The sequence below is a fragment of the Miniopterus natalensis genome, chromosome X (assembly GCF_054644295.1).
Source record: "Miniopterus natalensis isolate mMinNat1 chromosome X, mMinNat1.hap1, whole genome shotgun sequence".
NCBI lineage: Eukaryota > Metazoa > Chordata > Mammalia > Chiroptera > Miniopteridae > Miniopterus > Miniopterus natalensis.
Genome location: NC_142103.1, coordinates 62,140,362 through 62,161,205, shown reverse-complemented (window position 1 = coordinate 62,161,205; position 20,844 = coordinate 62,140,362). Strand labels below are relative to the sequence as shown.

Below are 20,844 nucleotides of genomic sequence, written 5' to 3'. Positions count from 1 at the left end.
CCAGGTTGTCCAGCATGTAGGAGTACAGTTTTTCATAGTAGTTTTTACAATTCATTGTATTTCTGGGGTTTCACTTGTTATTTCACCTCTTTCTTTTCTGATTTTATTTATTTGGGTCCTCTCTCTTTGTTTCTTGATGAGTCTGCTTAAATGTTCATCAATCTTGTTTATCTTTTCAAAGAACAAGCCCTTGGATTCATTGATCTTTTGTATTGTTTTTTTGTGTGTGTGTGTCTCTATATCATTTATTTCCTTTTTTTTTTTAAATATATCTTTATTGATTTTAGACAGAGGAAAGGAGAGGGAGAGAGAGAGACAGAAACATCAATGATGAGAGAGTCATTGATCGAGCCCACAACCCGGGCATTTGCCCTGACCGGGAATTGAACCCTGACCACCTGGATCCTAGGTCGACGCTCAACTGCTGACCCACGCCCGGCTGGGCTATATCATTTATTTCCATTCTGTCTCATATTTATTATTTCCTCCCTTCTGCTTCCTTTGGACTTTTCTTGTTCTCTTTCTAATTCTTTTAGTTGTAGGATTAGATCGTTTATTAAAGCTTTTACTTACTCCTTGAGGTAGGCCTATAATGCTGTAAACTGCCCTCTCAGAACTGTTGTTGTGTCCCATAGATTTTGGGTTGTTATGTGTTCATTTACATTGTTTTCCAGGAAGTGTTTTATTTCTCCCACGATTTCATAGGTAACCCATTAATTGTTTAATTACTTACTATTTAGCCTTCATGTGTTTGAATATTTTTGAATGTTTTTACTGTAGTTTATTTCTAGTTTCATGCCATTGTGATCTGAGAAGTTCCTTGATATGATTTCAATTCACTTGAACTTGTAGAGTTGTTTTGTTTTCTAACATGTGGTCTATCTTTGAGAATGTCCCATGTTTATTTGAGAGAAATGTACATTCTGCAACTTTGGGGTGAAATGTTCTGTAAATGTCAGTTAAATTCATCTGATCTAGTGTGTCATTTAATGTTTCCTTTTTAATTTTTTGTTTGGAATATCTATCCAGTGAAGCCAGTGGGTTGTTAAAGACCCCTACAAGACTGTATTACTGTCAATCTCTCCTTTAAAGTCCTCCAATAGCTTTTTCATATATTTAGGTGCTCTTATATTGTGTGCATATATCTTTACCAGGGTTATATCTTCTTCATGGATCAATCCCTTTAGTATTATGTAGTGGCTTTTCTCTTTTTATGGCCTTTTCTTGGATGTCTATTTTTTAAGATATAACTATTGCTTTCCTTGTTCTTTTTTCCATTTGCATGGAAAATATTTTTCCATCCTTTCACTTTCATCCTGTGTGAATTTCTTGTTCCAAAGTAGGTCTCTTATAGACAGCATATATGTGGGTTATGTTTTCTTATCCATTCAGCTACCCTATGTCTTTGATAGGAGCATTTAATCCATTTACATTTAAGGTTATTGGTAGGTCCTTATCTATTGCCATTTTAAGTCTTTATGCCTATGTTTCTCTATTTCTTCTTATTATTACCACAGTCCCTTTCAAATTTCTTGCAATGCTGGTTTGGTGGTAAAAAAAAAAAAAACTCCTTGTACTTCTAAGCTGTATGATTTAGGTGTTGCTTTTTGTGGGTTCTTTGGGCTTTCCTTTTGTGATTGGTCTAGATTGTTGTTGATCCATTTGTGGGAAGACTCTACTCTTAGGCTAGTTAACTGTGAGACTCAGCCACTACCATGTTGTGTAAGCTATTGTACAGGTGCTGACAGGGCAAAACAAAACCAAACCAAACTGACAAGATACAAACAAGAACATACAAAATATCTCGAAAACCACGATGAAAACAACCCAAAAGAAAAGAGAATTAGGAAAAAGAAGAGAGAACACAAATACTTAGGCAAAAAAGAAAAAAAGGGATATTATTGTTTAAAATTAAAAAAAAAAAAAAAGACTACTGGGAAATAAAAGGAGCAGAAAAAAGATCCTACAAGCAAAGAAGGGAGAGCAAAAAATAAGAATAGAGAGTAAGAAAAGGAAAACAGTAAAAAAAGAGAGAAAGAAAAAAAGTTATGCAAAGGTAACAAAAAGAGGAAAACGGTAAAGCAAAATAATTAATAGAAAAGGAAAAGGAGAAAAAAAGAAAAAAAGTAGAGTAAGGAAGATGACAATAAGAGATATGAAGGAAACAAGAGAGAAAAGCAAAAACCTTAATATCAAAGCAATAAAGCAAAAAATACGAAGAAAATATTAAAAAGAGAACAAAAATCAAGGAAAGCAAACCAAAATAAAACCCAAAAAACAGATTTTTTTTGTTAATCCTCACTGGAAGAGATTTTTTCCATTGATTTTTTTTTTTTTTTTTTTTTTTTTTTTTTTTTTAGAGTGGAAGGTAGGAGGAGAGACACAGAGAGAGAAACATCAATGTGAGAGAAACACACTGATTGGTTGCCTCCTGCATGTGCCCCAACTGGGGCTGGGATTGAATTTGCAGCCAAGGTTCCTTTTCTTGACCAGAAATTGAGCCCTTCATTCCAAGGGCCGAATCTCTAATCACTGACTGAACTGGCTAGGGCAGATTTTTTTTTTTTTTTTAAGCCAGCCAAGTGAAGTTCTTCTGGGCAGCTTATGATGTCTGAGGCTCACTGTTTTGTATGTTGAATTCAGGACTCCTGGTAGTATGTTAGCCAATGTCAGAAGCTTTCCAAGTTTGGCTCTTTGTGTCCTTTTGTAGCTGGCCAGTCTGAGGCTCTCTGCAGACTGCCTTTACCTGTCAGCTACTCCACCTATAGTTGCCTGGTCTTTCTCCAGTGTCTTCCGAAGAGTGGAGGCAGGCTAGTGTAACTAGGGCTAGTGGGCCCCTTACTCAGAGATTTCACTATAAGGCACTCACTGAGGGGAAAATAACCTCTGCTTCAAAGCCAACTCTTCAGTCTCTACTGTAACTTCCAACTCTAGTTCCCCCTTAAATGGCCTGAATCAGATTCACATTGGATACAACTCGCTGGCTTTTTTGTATGGGCAGTTTTAGATGCCCTGGGCTCAGTGGAATTGATCAAAAGAGTTTCTGGTGAGCACCTGCCCAGGCCCCAGGAGGGGTGTTAAGCATTTCCTCCTGGTCCCAAATAGTCCCTGAGAGTCTTACTCTTGGAATGCCCTCTTGTGAACTGTTCTCCCTTACCCCACCAAAATGTGCCCTGCAGAGGTATCTGGGGCTTCAGTGAGTTGAACCAGCCCCTTTACTATTGGTAGAAGTGCTCATAGCCTGCAGGCTAAGTAGATGTACTCTACCTCTCCTTTCCCAGTTCTAGCTGGCTGATCTCACAGGGCGCTAAGGTCAGCCTTTCCATACTGCAGACACAAAGCTCAGCTTTTGCTGGTCTGTCTTCCTAATATAAGCCTTCCTGGTGGAGCCCATGGGGTGCTGTCCAAAAATCAAAAATATATAAAGAAACAAACAAGCAGAAAACCTGCTTTGCGAGGACCTGGCACCCTTGTGCCTCCGGTCCAAGCAGCAGGGGTTACAAAGTCAGACCCACTCAGGTCTTCTGCACAGCTGATCTCAATAAAACTGGTGCAAGATTCCCAGCTCTCACAATCTCACCTCTCTTCAGTGTGGGTCAAAAATCCCCACTCTGCCCTGCCAGCAGCTCCAGTCTTTCTCTGATGATGGGAGGGTGCCCTTCCCAGTGCCACACAGTTTAGATGCTTTCTAGGGTTCCGTACAATGTCTTACAGGAAAGCAGTGGGTCCCTTTAGGTCACTGCTGGGTGCAACCCACAGGCCCCTTTCTATTCTGGAGCCACACACTGCAGAACAACCTTTCCAGCAGTCAGAGCCAGGGGTGAATCCCTTCTGCTGGGGCTGCCTCCATTAGATGTATTCTTTTATTGGGAAGGTACAGACCCCACCTCCCAGGCAGACTGTTCCCCTGCATCCCTCTGCCTGACACGGGCTTTCTTTCCCATTTCCACCACTCAGGGTGTGAGATTTCGGCTTTTGGATACCTGTCCACACTCCCGAAGGGAGGGAACTTTGCAACCACTATCCCTAGGGCCTCTCAGCCAAGCACCAGCTAGAGGGGGTACTCCTCTTTTCTGTGACCTACCCCCTCTTACCAGCCTATGTTGTTACTTCAGTGTTCCTTAAACAAAATGTGTCCAATCAACTACACTGCTCTTGTTTTTTTCAAGGTGACTATGCAGTATTTTAGCTGTAAATTCAGTCTGTGGCTAGGAGCAAGGGCAGTCAGCCTCTTATTAGAGTGCAGCCATCTTTGCTTCCCCCTAGGTACTTTCTTAAAACAATTCTGTAAGTTAGGTTGTATTATTACCCTTTCTGTTACACTTTTATTACATTAAAAATAGAAACAATCTTAATTTTTAACAATAGGAAATTCATTTTTTATTTTTTCAATTACAGTTTACATTTAATATTATTTTGTATTAGTTTCAGTTGTACAGCAAAGTGGTTAGACAATTATATACTTTACAAAGTGGTCCCCACATTTCAAGTACCCACCTGGCACTGTACATAGTTATTAAAATATTATTGACTATATTCCTTATAGTGTACTTTACATCCTTGTTACTATTTTGTGACTACCAATTTGTACTTCTTAATCCCTTCATCTTTTTCACCCCAACACCCTCCTTCTGGCAACCATCAGTCTATTGTCGGTATCCATGAGTCTGTTTATATTTTGCTTGTTTGTTTATTTTGCTATTTAAATTCCACATATAATTATTAGCTTCTTTTAATTGTACTGATTTGTATGTATATGCTAAGCCTATCATTATCTGTATTTATGAAGAAGGTGAGGCTCAAAGAGAGGAAGCAACTTGCTCAATGTTACTCAGTTGAGTCAGAGTCAAGATATGACCTCAAGTCAGTCAGAATCCCAAACTCTGTTCTTTTTATACTGTACCATGTCATTAATAATTATTCTTTGGTCCCTACAACTTCTGAACTAGAGTAAGAAATAGAGGCTTATATTTATGAAGTTTCAAGATTAACATTTTAGCCTACTTAGGATTCTTAAATTTCTTCACTCTGGGGATTTGGAGTACAGAGAGCCAAGGAGCACTTTTTGCCCTGGGCATACCCTTTTTAACGACCCACTTGTCTCTTATGAGCTCACTGCTTTACTCACAATAAGGCCATGCATGGTAACTGTCCCCAACCCACTGTTCTACGCTATCTTGGCCTTCTTACAGTCATCATGCTTAGACCAAGAATGTGGGGTATCACATGTAAAATTTCTCTCAAAAATGTCCCAGGCCTTTCCCTAGGTTCTGGAAAAGTAAACACTTAATTTTGATATATATGTAATACAAAGAAAAAAAGGTAAAGAGGGAGAGATGAAGGGAGGGCTGGAGGTTGGGAGAGAGGGAATATAAATGAGAATAAACAACAATACATAATGGTTTCCTTGCTTTTCTCTCTATATTAACATTGTAATTTAAGATTGCTTTAAAATTTTATGTGAATGGAATCATGCTATTTTCTCTTTTGTATCTCATGTCTTTTACTCAATATTATGGTTGTGAGATAAATTCAAGATAGTGAGTATTACAGTTACCCATTCTTGTTGCTAGTCATCATTTTCTAGTACAAATATATAAAAATATAGTATAATTTGCAAAATTATATGTCCTCTTTATATAGAGCCATACTCATCATCTATCCAGTGGTCCAGTTTTAGTTTATGTGCTAAGGAAATGAGTATGAACCTTAGTTTCTTCATCAGTAAGGTGAAGATAATAGAACTAGCAAACTCATTAGTTTGTTGTGAGAATTAAATAAAACAGATATAATTTTATCATATTTAGTTCCTGGCTGGTGCTCTGTTTCTTCCAAAATGAAAAATTTTAATGCAGAGAGCATGTGGCTTTGGAACCAGAGATAGTTGGCATTGACTTCTAGTTCCATTGCCTCCTTCACCTTTTTCAAGTCTCAGTTTGCTCACCTGTAAGATGGAGATTAATAATATTCCCCAAACATTAAATATGTATAAATATTGAATCATTGTTATTTACCTGCAACTAATATAATGTTATATGTCAATTATTTCCAAATAAAAAATACCCTCTAACCAATTTTGTTACTGTGGTCTCATTAAAAACTATACAATACTTGGCATATGGTAGGCAGTTAGTAGAGTTAAATTTTTTTGACATTCTAGGCTGTCACATTTAAAAACCACACCATACCTATAGTTAGAGAGTATCAATTTCCCAGGTCATCATAGAGAGGTAGCACTGAGACTGTGTGTGTGTGTGTGTGTGTGTGTGTGTGTGTGTGCATATGTTTGCTTGTGTGCTTGTGAGAGAAGGGAGGAAGGGATGAAAGGAGAGGGAGGGGGAGTGGGAGAAAAATAACTGAGATGGGTGGTGGTGAAACAGAATTAGTGGAGCCGTCTTCCTGTGGTCTGAATTAGCCTTGCCTAGTAACAGGGAGGAAGGGCCCATTTGTAGTGGTGCTTATAAAAATAAAGGCTAACCCAAGAATTGTTTTTCTCCTTGAGTGGGGGATTCTGATGAGTGAGTGACCTGAGTAAGGAATATATATTTATTGTTACATTTGTCTTACTGTGAGAACCAAACACGAACTGTACAACACTGAATCTTGGATATTTACCCTAAGAACCCATGTTGGCCAATCAGAAGCAGTTTTGCCAGATGTTATTAATTATTGCATTAAAGCTCTCTTTTCCTCCTCAGGAAATTGACTCAACCCTTTCAGGACTTTCTGTTTGCCTTTATGAACTGATAAGAATGGTGAGGCCTAGCCTACTTTTATACCCTCCCCATCAAATGATTGTTATCCTAGTGGGGTGAGTAGCCTGTTGTGTCTCTTTTATGTCCTAGAAACCAGATCCTGGACTTTCTCTATTGAACTCACTGGTCCTTAACAAATAACAAATCCTAAAGATGTTTCTAGGTTATTCCCAACACTCTTCCTCTTTTATATTCCCCCAACTCACTGTACTAAACCCTGCTTTATTTCCCAAACTTGAATAAAACAGCTTTTCAGAAGCTGTGATGTCACTGAGTATGAAGGACCAACCCATGGTCAAAGGGAAGTCTCAAGAAGGGTGCTGGCCTGCCAGAAATTCAAAAGGCTTGACTCTTCTATTAGCTCACCTTTGATAAGTCAATGTCTTTTACTGGGCCTGTTTCACCATCTGTCAAATGGGAATAGTAATAATTTCACTGCTTTCATGACATTGTTGAAGACAGCTATAAAAAATTCTTCAAAATGGAAGCCCTCAGTATATATAAGGTATAATAACAACAATCAATGTTTTTAAGTGACTTAGTAAGTGCTTACTATAAACTAGGCACCCTGCTAAGTTCTTTATATACAGTATCTTATTTATCTCTCACAGCAGGAGGGAAACAAGATTACCACCTTAAATGTATGGGAGTAGCTGAGGCTCAGAGAGGTGCAGCTATTTGCCCAAAATCATATAGCTAGTAAGTGCTTGGTTTAAAGCCAGAAAGTTGAACTAGAGGGTCCATGCTCCTAACCACTTGCTATATTGCTTCTATGCTGTTATTGCTACATTACGCATGCCTTCTCATTTGCTAAAGTCCAACTAAGTTCCATCCCTTCCAGGAAGCCTTGTCTAACCACTTCAGCCAGTTGTAAATACTCCTTCCTCTGAGTTGTTATTTTGGTATATGACAAATTTAATCTCTAGCCCTGTTGCCATATCACCCTTAAAGTATTATTATTTACATTTTTCATAGATATTAGACTCATCTCTTCAGATATACTGTAAGCTCACTAGAACACACATTATGCCTCATACTTTGCTATCTCTCATTATAAGGACAAGTGGGAATCACAAACTCTTAGAAGTAAAAGGAATCTGAAAGATCTTTTAACTGGAACTCTTCTTTCAATAGTTGTCTGACTATGGTAAGATTTTAAAAAAAACGATAAAATCACAAAGATTATCTTCCATCTTTCTGAAGATGCATATTTTTAAATTAATACAGCTCATGGGTTGTTCATTCATTTGGCAAATAATGCTGTGGTATCAGGTGCTATAATAAGCAGAAAATTAAAACAAAGTCAAAACAAAGAGGAATCAAAACAAAGTCCTGCCCTCAAATAGCTTACAACTTAAAAGACAAAAATGGAATATTTATGTTATATGGGAGACAAAGTATTTAAGAAAAACATAAGCATTTAAGGAAATATTCATGGGTAAAATGGAAGAACACAAGAAAGAGAAGTCAGTTCTCATTGGGGCAAAGGGTAATGAAGTCATGGAAATCCTTCTGAAAAAGGTGAGCCTGGAGCTTAATCCTGGCCATTTAGTACATGTTCTTTTTAGAAGTCCAAGGTGAGGACGTGTTTCCAGTAGAAAAAGCACTATAGCTGTTCCACATGGAAGTGTGAAATCACTGAGCAACACAGTGATTTGGACTAAATAATTTGGACTTTATCTTATAAGCATAAGGGAACCAGTAGAGGATCATTCTAGCAGCAGCTTAGAGAATGGACTAAAAAGAAACAAGGTTGCAGGATGCAGGGAGACAAATTAAAAGACCATGCAGATGAAAGAAGAACCAATTAGAAGAATATGTAGTTGAAGGTCTTAAGTCAGCAGCAAGATAGATGGGGAGGAGAGCATAGACAAGGCAAATATTAACAAGAGAATATAAGTAGGGTTTAGTGCTAGTTGGACATATGGGGAGTAAGCAAAAGGGAGGAACCTAAGATTATGCACATGCAAGTTTACATTGTGGCTTGGGTGACTCGATAAATGATGTCATTTATTTAAGCCGAGAACACATGATGAGCAAAATTGGGAGAAATAATTATGAGAGCAGGCCTGGACACAGCAAGTTCGAGTTTCCTAAGGGATATGTCCAGTAGGCAATCAGTTATATGGCACTGAAGTCAGGAGAAAATGCTGGGCTGTGAATTTGGAATTATTATTTTTAACATTTATCAAGTACAATACTTATTATATATCCAGTATTTAACAAACATTATCACATTTAATCCTCACTAAGACCTAATGATTTAGGAAGCATACTGTTCCCTTTTTAAGTAATTCACATAACTAGTAAATGGCAGAGCCAGGATTTGAACCCAGGTCAATCTGGATTTAATGCCTGCATTTTAGTCACTGCTGTAAATGAAGTATTGACAGTATATGGGATTGTCCCAGATATCCATGCAAACTGAGGGCCAAGGAGTAAAATCTCTAGGCACAACAAGCTTTCAGGTATATGTAAAAAAGAAGCCTACAGAGGGGACTAAGAAGGAATGATTAAAGCGTTATGAGGTGAAGCAGGCTTAAAAGATATGGCAGTGGCCAAGAGAGTATAGAATTTCATGAAGAAGAAAGTAGACAACAGAGTCAAAGGGAGGGGCAAGTAAATAAGATTGCTGCAAAGAGACCTCTGAATCCAGCAATAAGGAGGTTGTTGATGGTCTCTACCAGAGCACTCTTAGGGGAGTTGTGAGTGTGAACTGGAGTGCAGTGGGTTTTAAACTGAGGAAATACAGAGAATGATATGATACTCTTTTGTTGAGCTACTTCCCAATGAAGGAAAGGGGAGTGACAGGGTGACCGTTTGAGAGAGATTCATGACAGAGAGATTTTTCTTCCAACTGAGAAGAGGTGCTGGGTAGAGTGGGATAAATGATTTCAGGAGTGTGTACAGATATGGAATACCTGAGTGGACAACTGCAAAGGGGGTTGACCAAAGGCACATTAAAAAGACTACCAAGTCTACACTGAAAGTTCAACTGAGGATGGAGCATATAGATTTGCAAGTGCCCTAATGTGCCTTGCTGCACGGTATTTGTAGCTTCACAGCTATATTGTGGAAAGCGGGCACACAGCAAAGGTTCTCAAACTTTTCCCACCCCAACACTCCTGAAGGGTGTGAACAAGAAAATAATTATCTGAGCACTTACCATACCTTAGTCACTGTCATAAATGCTTTATATATATTCATTCATTTCATCCTTGCAACAATTCTAGGGTTTAAGAGTCTATTTTCATTTTATGGATAAAGAAACTGAAATGTAGAGGTTAGCTACACTGCTAGTAAACTGAGGAGCCAAGATTCAAACACAGGTGATATAAATATGAGACCATGCTTGTAACCGCAACACTATAACTGTAGCCCATTGTAGGGCAGTGATTATCAGCCCAGTCTGGAGTGGGTGTGGAATGGAGTCTTTTGGAAAAACTTATATTGACTTTGAATATCCTTCCCTTGCCACACCTTGCCCCCAGGATCAGCCATTTTAGATATTCTGAGATGACCTTGTTGAGAATCACTTAAAAGGGTACATGTGGGTAAGATACAAGGGGACTATAACGTTAAACCTATTGTTAATATGATCTGTTGTAAGGTCTAGGCTTCATAGAGAAAGAGGTAGAGTCACACAGAGTTAGTGGACCAGAAAGAAATACCAGGACAATGACACTGGAAATGTTAAGCAGGAGGAAAATGTATTGAGTAGGAACAAAAGAGAAAGCTAGAAGGATACTGTGGTCCAAGTAAGATAATGTTATTTAAGATTGTGTAAGTGGATCAATTATAAGTCCAACGGGTACCCTTAAGTCAAGATGATACTTGTTTTTAGTAATCATATCACATTGCTCATTCGTACTGAGCTTTCTGACACTCCCAAGTTAAAGTTTTCAGGCACATATGGGTCTATGCCATGCCTTTTCCAGCCTGAACTTGAATAAATGTATTTTTGGAGTCAAATGAAGAACTTTACATTATAATCATATTTGTTTTAATTAGATTGGCTTGTGGAGGTATTTTTTGGATCTTCCCTTTGTCATCTAGCTTATTTGCTCCTCTTTCCAGCTTTATAACATTCCCATACTGAAAATACTTCCAGACTTGTCTCCAAGTAGGAATTAAATAAATATTAATTGAGCAAGTTAATTAAAGAAAAAAGCTCTCAGTACCCTCCATGTGCAAAGTTTTATACTGGATGCTACTGAAAGGTAGAGAATAAAGAAACAGTCAATCTACTAATTTAAAAATGTTGTGATAAGCTTCACTCTGAGGGAAATGCCAAGGGATGAGGCATTGACATATATTGAGTGCCTACTATGTGGCAGGCAGTAAACTAGGCAGGCTTAATGATAGCTCATTTAATTGTCACCATAACTACAAGTACTGTCTATGAAAACTAAGACTCACAAGAGATTAAATATTTTATTTTTATTTTTTTAAGTATATCTTTATTGATTTCAGAGATAGAGGAAGGGAGAGGGAGAGAGAGATAGAAACATCAATGATGAGAGAGTCATTGATCGGCTGTCTCCTGCATGCCCCCTTACTGGGGATCAAGCCCACAACCTGGGCATGTGCCCTGATGGGGAATTGAACTGTGACTGCCTGGATCATAGGTCAATGCTCAACTGCTTAGCCATGCCCAGTCGAGCTGGATTAAACACTTTAAAGTTTTAAAAAGACCTAAGGCAGCACAGGGATTTGAAACTATTTATTTCTGACCCTAAAGTCCATCTTCTTTCCATTGCAGCACAGGAGGGAAGATAAAGTCCTTGTACTTGGGCAACACACAGCCTAGTTAGTTGAAAAGAAAACTGTTGTCTAATTATTTCACTTAAAAATCTTAAGGGAGAAATTCCCTCTGCCCCAAGGGAAGTGACATACATTTTTTTCACAGTAGGAGTCAAGTGTATTGATTAAGAACACTGATAGGAGTCAGACAGCACTAGGGTAATCCATCACATACAAGTTAAATGCTTACCATGCATTAAAGGCAATATGTAGCTATGAACAAATATATGAAATCCCTGGTTTTATGGAGCTTACAGTCTGGTAGGGGGGAAAAGCAATAAATAAGTAAACAAATTAAAACACTTTCATGAATGATATCAAGTATAAAAAAATCAGGATCATGAAAAAAGTTATAGGGGTGTGTGCACATGAAGCTGTTTTAGATAAGGTGGACAAAGATTTCAATGATGTGAAGGAGTCAGTCATGGAGAATAAATATGAGGGAACAGAGTTCCTGGCAGGAGAAATAGCAAATATAAAGACCATGAGGTGGGAACATATTTGACCTATCTAAGGAAAGCAAGAAAGGCAATTGGCTGCGGAAAGATGAAAGATGAGATATGTGATGTAAGCAAGAGTTTATTTTTCCTCTTCTGTAAAATGGAATAATAATAATAGCACTTATAAGAAATAACTGAGATAATGCATATTAAGATACAAGTCTGACACATGGTAAGTGCTCAAAAACTGATACATGTCATCATTGTTATTATTATCAAGTTGACAGTGACTAGTTTTGCCACACAAGTGGCAAGGTTTAAATTAGAGGCATGACTCAGGGAAGGAGACCCTCTTGTAAAGCAGGCAGAGACTAGAGCATTAGCAGAGATGAGGCAGCCAGAAACAGGAAGTAAAATCTGCATCCTTCACTGGCATAGTTTTAGTATGGGGGAGAAAGACTGAAACACTGACAATAGGGCTGACGGTTCACAGGGGGAAGTGCACTAGCCTGAGAGTTAGGAGGGTTTGTCTTCTTATCTGTAAAATAGTAATAATAACCACCTCATAGAATTCTTAAGACTAATGAAAACACTTAGTGCACAGCTGACATTTAAGAGGGGCAGAAAATATTTTTTCCCTCCCTCCCATCCTCGTGATGGAAAACAGGTCAGTTGCCTATTGTTAAGAACTGGGGTGCATGAAGGCACATTTTGGCCTAGAAATGTCTGTTGTCCATATTATATATATCCCATAGGTGCTAGTTATAATTGCTTCAGACCTCCTCTGTTCTCATTCTCATTTATGTGTTAAATTCATGGTTCTCTACTTTGACTCCAGTCCACTGGCTCTAATCCTAGCAGAATTCAGAATTCTTCCATACATTGTCTTTCCTGGCATCTGGGCTCCTGACTTGACTACAGTTTGGTTTTGGATACTTCTCTGGTTCTTTGTGCTTCTTTATTGTTTGTGGGGAGGATAATAATTTCCTGGCTCTGAAAAATCCACCCACGCTCTTGGTTCCTTACTGGAACAAGGAAGGAAGAGAATGGAAGGTGAGCATCTGTCTATTCAGAGTCCCCACCATCAGAAAAGGACTATGTTGCCTGAATGTTCAGTCCCTGGATCCAGTTAACAGAGAAGGTGACTTGATGTTAAGCCTCCCTTCTGCACAGCAAAAGAAATCAACAAAATAAAAAAGGAACCCACTGTATGGGAGAACACATTTGCCAATGATAAATCTCATAAGGAGTTAATCTCCAAAATAAAGAACTTATAGAACTCAACACCAAGAAGACAAACGATCTAATTAAAAATGTACAAAGATGTATGTATACCCCATGGACACAGACAACAATGTGGTGAAGGCCTAGGGTAAGACAAGAGGTGGAGGGGGGCAGAAGAGGGAAAATAGGGGACATCTGTAATACTGTCAACAATAAAAGTTTGTCAAAAAAATGGGCAAAGGACCTTAATAAACACTTCTCCAAAGAGGACATACGAATGGCCAATAGATATATGGAAAAATGCTCAATGTCACTAATCATCAGAGAGATGCAAATGAAAATGATAATGAGATATAGACTCACACCTGCCAGAATGGCTACTATTAATATATCAGCAAAGAACAAGTGCTGATGATGTGGAGAAAAGAGAACCTTGGTGCACTATTGGTAGGAATGCAGACTTGTGGAAAACAGCATGGAGTTTCCTCAAAAAATTAAAAATGGAACTGCCTTTTGACCGAGAAATTCCACTTTTGGGAATATATCCTAAGAATCTTAAAACATCAGAAAGAATATATGCACCCCTATGTTCATTCACAGAAGCATTATTTACAATAGCCGAGATTTGGAAACAGCCCAAGAACTGATTAGTATATAAGTGGATAAAAGAGCTCTGGTGACCAGCTAGTGTAGCTCAGTGGTTGAGCATTGATCTATGAACCTGGAGGCCAAGATTCAATTCCCGGTCAGGGCAAATGCCCGGGTTGCGGGCTCCATCTCCAGCAGGGGGCCTGCAGAAGGCAACCGATCTATGACTCTCTCATCATTGATATTTCTCTCTCTCCCTTTCCCTTCCTCTCTCTGAAATCAATAAGAAATTATTTAAAAAAATTAAAAAACAACTGTGGTACATGTACACAATGAAATACTATGTAGCTGTAAAAAAGAAGGAACTCTTACTCTTTGTGAAGGCATGGGTGGACCTGAAGAGTATTATGCTAAGAGAAATAGGCAGTCAGAGAAAGACAAATACCACATGATCTCACTTATATGTGGAATGTAATGAACAAAATAAACTGATGAACAAAATAAATCCAGAGACATAGACTTGAAACAGATTGACAGTTCTCAAAGAGGGGGTGGGTGGGTATGACTGGATAAAAAAAGTGAAGAGATTAGCCAAAGAATATATATGCATAGCCTATGGACACAAACAACAGTGTGGTGGAGGCCAGGGGAATGGGGGTGGGGACTGGGTGGAAGTGGGCAAAGGGGGCAAAAATGAGGAATATCTGTAATAGTGTCAATGATAAAAATTTAAAAAAATATATACTAATCCTTCCCACCTCACTCCCCACATACATATAGATTTAACTTTGTTTTTTATGTAGGTAGATAAGTAGGGGTATGGAAAGAGACTTCTTTAGTATTTCTTGCTCCAATCCAGAATTAGTCTGCACTACAGGGCAGAGATAAACCTAAATGTGGGGAAATCACTAGGGCCAACTACCACAAAAATCAAGAGAAGAGATACAGGAAAAAAGGTGCAAGAAGGTATATGTCATCTTAACTACTTTCTGGAGCAACACAAGATATAAATAATACATAATTAGTAATTATTTTAAATTGGAAAATTCAGTTCATGTCTCCCTACTGGAAGAACCTCCTCTCTGCCCTCTAGTCCACAGGTAATTCACCTTGGCTTGAAATCCCTGGAAAAATAAATGATCCAGCTTGGCCACTGGTCCCTGGGAATGTATTTTGACATAAACCAGAATATTCAGGAAAAATGCATCAACCACATCATTATGGGTGGACTGCAGTTTGTTGTTTGACAACTTTCTACAAAGAGTATCCAGTGGACTATGGGCTCCAACAAACTGAGTCGCAGTTCATCAAACAACATTTGGAAAACTATGGTATTTTGCATCTGAAAAAGGAGATTTTCTGTAAAGGCATTTGTTGTATTTTCCATACCCCACTTAGGCTGTTTATTTATGTATAGGTTTTATGTATGTAGCTGTGGTTTGCTAAGATTGTTGAAAGTGTTTATCAGCAATGTTCACTTTGATATGGAACTCAGAGCAGTATGATGGCAAAGGGTCAGCTATATATCATCTTGTGAAGAAAGGCAGGAATGGAAGGGAATCACACATCTGTCTTGGTTATCACTTTTTCCCAATAACTTGCCTGTCATGAGATAGGTTTTCAATAATTATCTACTGAGTAAATGAATGAAGTTATCTAACTTTGTGTGATACTTATTGAGATTGCTAAATCACAGTACACTGAGGAAAGAAAAATATTGGCCTTTAGTCCCTTATAAAACTTGGCACTGTATCTGGAACATCATAGGACCTTAATACTTTTGTTGACTGTATGAATAAATGAGTAAATTAGTAATAACAGGTTAAGGATTCAATCTGTTGAAGGCCTGACTAGAACAAAAGAGTGTAAGGGAGACACTCTCTCAGTTTGACTGTTTTTGATAGTAACAGATTCAGGACTATAACTGAGGTTTCTCAATTCCATTACTTCAATAACAACATCCTTTGGGGAAGTCTACACACACCACACAAACACACACACACAGTATAATACCATTTTCTCTGTGGTTATTTTAGATGCAATGTCCCATGGAATGTAAATTGAGGAAACAGCACAGGTATTTAATTTTGGTACTTAACACTCCTCATAAATATAACTATATTTGGAGTGCAACTGAACTGGCAATAAAAAATAAATACACACTAAAAGGAAAATGTAGCTTTCTGGGGCCTTTGCTTCTTCAATTAAGATCCAAAGTGTTTGGAAAGGGGGAATACTTGAATGGGGGTAGATTTAAGACAAATGAGAAAAAGTTGTACTTGGCCAAGCAAGACATAAATTTGGGTCATTTTTCTCTCAGCAAACTGAACAGTGATGAAGATCAATTGGCTCAAGGAGAGCTGTACAAGTCTAGGATGATGATGGTTTCACAAGGTCTTAGAGGATTATGAGATTTTGGAAATTGCAAAGCATTGTGGGTAGCACCAGTCTTTGATGTAGGAGTTAGAAAAATCATGACGCTGATGAGGTGAAGAATGTAAAGAATGGTGAAAACACTTAAGAAGTCCTCTCTGAGAAGGGTATGTGATATGGACAGTTTCTCATTTCATCTTAGTATTAATATATTCAAATTTCTCAATATTTTACTCTACAGATTTTTGTGCTTGTGCTTTAAAATCAAATTTTCATTCTTGTTTGAGTGCTTATTATGGGCTAAGTACAGTGTGTGGCACTGGGATAGATAAAAGAGCAAAAAGGAACAGCCAGTACTTTTGCATACTTATAGTCTACTAGGGGTGACAAATATGTCAGCAAATAATTATAACATGGTAAATTCTATGTAATTAAAAAGAAACATATACAGAATACAGAAATAGTAAAAGAAAGTAATAAACTGTCTGAAAGAATAAGAAATGTTTTAAAGAGGAGGTGAAGGCCTGAACAGGGACAAACAGATATTTACTAGGCAAACAAGGTGAGGACAAAGCATTACAGGAAGAAGAAATAGTAAAATCAAAGGCATAGAAACATAGACTGCATGGTATTTTCATGGAATTGCAAAGGGCAAGAAATAAGCCGGGGTTTAAAATCTTGGATATTATCTTGTACTTGCTACAGAACCATTCAAGGGCTTCAAGCAAGGAAGTTACTTGGTCAAGTCTTGGCTTTAGATAGACCACTCTGGCAGCAGTGTGGAAAATAGATCCACAGAGAATGCCACTGCAATAGTTCAGGCAACAGATGAGGATGTGAATCAAAGCAGCAGCAATAAAGAATCTGAGGAACAGAAAAATTTAAGAGCTAACTAGGAAGTAAAAACAGATTTCAGATCCCCATACAGATACTTCCCCAATTTTGTGTGCCTTTTATAGCTGACATTTTTAAAAGACCTGTCTGCCTGCACTAGCAGGTAGCACTTCCCCACCTTTCATGTATTTTAAACCTATTTAATCTGACTTTTGCCTCCACAGCACCACCCAACTTCAGTTCTTTCAAAGTGTCCAATGATCCCCACAGCAATAAAGCCAGTAGAAATATTTCAGGCCTCCTCTTACTTGACATTTCTTTTCAAAGTACTGTCTTCTCTTGACTTCTAAAACAACAGACATTTCTAGATTTCTTCCTATCTCTTTGCCTGCTCTTTCTCTGTCTCTTTTGTTAGTTCATATCCTTCTCTTGGATTTTTAAATGTCAGAAATCCTCAAGGCTCAGACCTCTAGTCTCTTCTTCTGAGTCTATAGTCTCTCCCTGAGTGAACTCATCATCTGTGTTCTTAGTTTCAACAAGAAAATCTAACTAAAATTAATAAGGCATCTGTTTCAAGAAATCCCATTATTTTATGTATCACTAAGAAAGCAAAATGCTTCCAATAAAACTATGATATCTCAAATTGCACTGATCTTCTTACTGTACTCCAAACTTGTTCCTCATTAGTTGTTCAAGTTAGAAACTAGAAACCTGGGACTTCTATTCTGTTACCTCACCACCTTCTACCCATCATATCTAATCAGTCTCAATGTCCTAGTGCATTTACTTCTTAAATAATCCCTAAATATGCCCATGTCTCTGACCCTCATTGTAACAAAGCTAATAGAAGCCACCAACTTTCTTGTCTGATTTACTTCAAAAGCATCCTAACTGGTCTCCCCAATCTTCTGATTTGCTATTAGCAAAGCAGAGTGATCTTTTCAAAGCCCAAATTTGACCATGTCACCTCCCTGATGAAAACACTTTAGTAGCTTATCATAACTCTTAGAAAAAAGTGAAAATTCTTGCCTTTACCTATAAAGCCCCTGCCCACCTCTCCAGCCTTGTCTCATGACAATCTGTCCTATGTTCTGTAAGTGCCAAGAGCACACTGGTTTTTTGATTCTCAAATGTGTCACCCACCCTGCTGCTTCAGGACCTTGTACACATGCTCTCTCCTCTGTGTACAAGGTCTTCTTCTCTTTATCTAATTAACTCTTATTCATTCCTCAGCCTTCAACTCAAAAATCACCTCCTAAGGAAAGTCTTCCACTGTCCCAATACACATGCCCTCAGCATACCACTCTTTTCATTTTCAGAATTTAAAATTGTAAATGATTTAGTATGTAAATAGCAGCTTAATATTGGGATTGGTACTGGAATGAAAGTGGCATGAAGGCAGACACTGTGCTAGGGACTGAGCTAGGTGCTGAATCCTCAGCACCTAGATAATGCTGGGAAGAAAGTAGGTGCTCAGTTAGTATTTGTTATATGAATGAATCAGTTGATGGCTGATGGGATGTAAGAGTTAAGGTAGAAAAATAAATCAAGAATTATAGCCAAGTTTCTGGCTTTGGTGACTAAGATGAATGATAGCACATCAGGGATGAGGCAAGAGACAAGTGACAAATTCAGTTTTAGAAGAAAGAGTTGGAGATGCTTCTGAGATATATGGCAGGCAGTTTCACATGTGTGTCTAGAATTGGGGAAAGCAGCCTGGGCTGTGGACATAAATTTAATAGCCAATAACTCCAGGTGTTGGCTGAAACTGGGTAAGGGAATGAGATCATCTGGACAATGAAAGTAACATAAGAAGGAGAAAAGGCTGAGGGCATATCTTTGTAGAATATCAACATTTAAGGGATAGGAAGAGGAAAATAAACCACATAAGGAAAAGGAGAAGGAAAGGACAGAAAAGCTAAAAAAATATGAGAACAGTATGGTACTTTAGAGATCAAGGTTCAACACTGTTAAATGTAGCACATGGGTCCGAAAAGTACCCCAAGAAGGACACTGATAAAATACTTAGGGAAGTGAGCTGATAGGTGAAGCAAAAGTGAAGGCTCTGAAGTCCTGAATAAACAGTCCTCTTCTTAAAGCCTGCTGAGAAGAAAAAGAGAGAAAGAAGGTGATAGCTGGAGAGGAACCAGCATCAAGTAAAGCTTTTATTTTCTTCTAACACATGAGAAATCTGGAGAAGTCTGAATGTTAATAGGGCACATAGCAATAAAGTGACCCTTCTATAAAATAGATTGAGTTGCCCAATATGAAATCTGCTCCCTATCACATGTGTTGAAGCCCGGGTTGGATGCAGAGCTACCCGATGATTCTTTTTTGCAACTATTATGAGAATCAGAGTTAGAAAGTATAACTCAAATTTCTATAAGGTCTTTTGCACTGGACCAATACAGTATAATGGAAAGAGCACTAGGCCAAGAATCTCGTGGGTCTGGTTCTAGATTCTGAACTCTTTCACTGACTAGCTTAACAACCTCATATAAGTTATTTATACTGTCTCTTTCTCAAATTTCCTTACATATAAACCAACCTCACAAAATCATAATGAGAATCAATAAAGATAATGGATTTGAAAGGGTAACAACAAAAGATGTTATAATGATGCCAAGGGATATAAAGAAATAAAATGGCAATAGATAAGGCCCTATCAATAATAACCTTGAATATAAATGGATTAAATGCTCCATTGAAAGGACATAGGGTAGCTGAATGGATAAGAAAACAAAACCCAAATATATGCTGTCTACAAGAGACCCACCTCAGAACAAAAGATTCACACAAGCTGAAAAAAACCCCAAAACAAAACAAAAGTCTGTAGGACTTTCGGGGAGAGACCAACAGCAATACAGTCATAGTAGCAGACTTTAACACCCCACTGGCTTCACTGGATAGATCTTCCACACAAAAAATCAACGAGGAAACAGTGACTTTAAATGGCACGCTAGATCAGATGGATTTAATTGACATTTACAGAATATTTCATCCCAAAGCTTCAGAATATACATTCTCCTCAAGTGCACATGGGGCATTCTCACAGATAGACTACATGTTAGGACACAAAACAAGTCTCTACAAGTTCAAGAAGATTGAAATCATATCAGGCATCTTCTTGGATATTTACACCTTCGAATAATACGTAGATGTAAAAAAAGAAGGATCCCCTCCCCCTGTTTTTGTTTTTGTCTTTCAATTACAGTTCACTCACTGATCTTCACTACTGCAATAAACTCCTGCCATTTGGCTCACCCAGATATCTCATTAAAAATTCTTGCTCTAAAGTTTAAACTCCACTAATCTTTAAAACAGCTTCAAATCTTGTCCTAGCAGCCTTGTAGGAAAAAAAATTAGAAATGGCTGTGTCTCTCATGTAGCATTCTACCGCCGCCTACTGGACTGCCGCAGTAATGACAAAATCGCCATACCTATCACTTCCAGACATCTTCAGATTTTCCAAAACGCTTTCACAGCAAGGTGCTGTCACAGCTGGCGGGTTTAAAAGGCCAAACCTGTGGGCAGGGCCCTGGGTCCATTCTTGTCATTGCCGCTGAATTGGTCCCATCATGCTCCAGGGCACAGCGTGCAGGGGGGCCTAGGGGGAGGAGGTATAGCCTCCATTTTAGCTTCTGGGACAGTCTGCGTCATCAGGAGCTAGGGAGACATCCTTTAGGGCTCGGCAGAGGGTGCTGGAGTACATCTTTTGTGGAAGACCCTGTAGTTAGCCAAATAGGCAGAAATCACAACTTTCTGATCTGTTCTTTAGGGTTTGAACCTCATGTTTCCTTCTCAGGCTGGATAAAGTTTCTAACCGC

The 20,844-nt window shown here is 38.3% G+C and overlaps 1 protein-coding gene across 1 annotated transcript in view; it reads right to left on the bottom strand.

The window, feature by feature from the left end:
* EDA2R (ectodysplasin A2 receptor) overlaps positions 1-20,527 on the bottom strand; it is a 151,762-nt gene extending 131,235 nt beyond the window's left edge. Inside the window, exon 1 of the mRNA XM_016203892.2 lies at positions 20,458-20,527. Coding sequence (XP_016059378.2) covers positions 20,458-20,474 — 17 coding nt within the window. The 5' untranslated portion in view covers positions 20,475-20,527. The remainder of the gene's footprint in view (positions 1-20,457) is intronic.
* Positions 20,528-20,844: the final 317 nt, after the last annotated feature.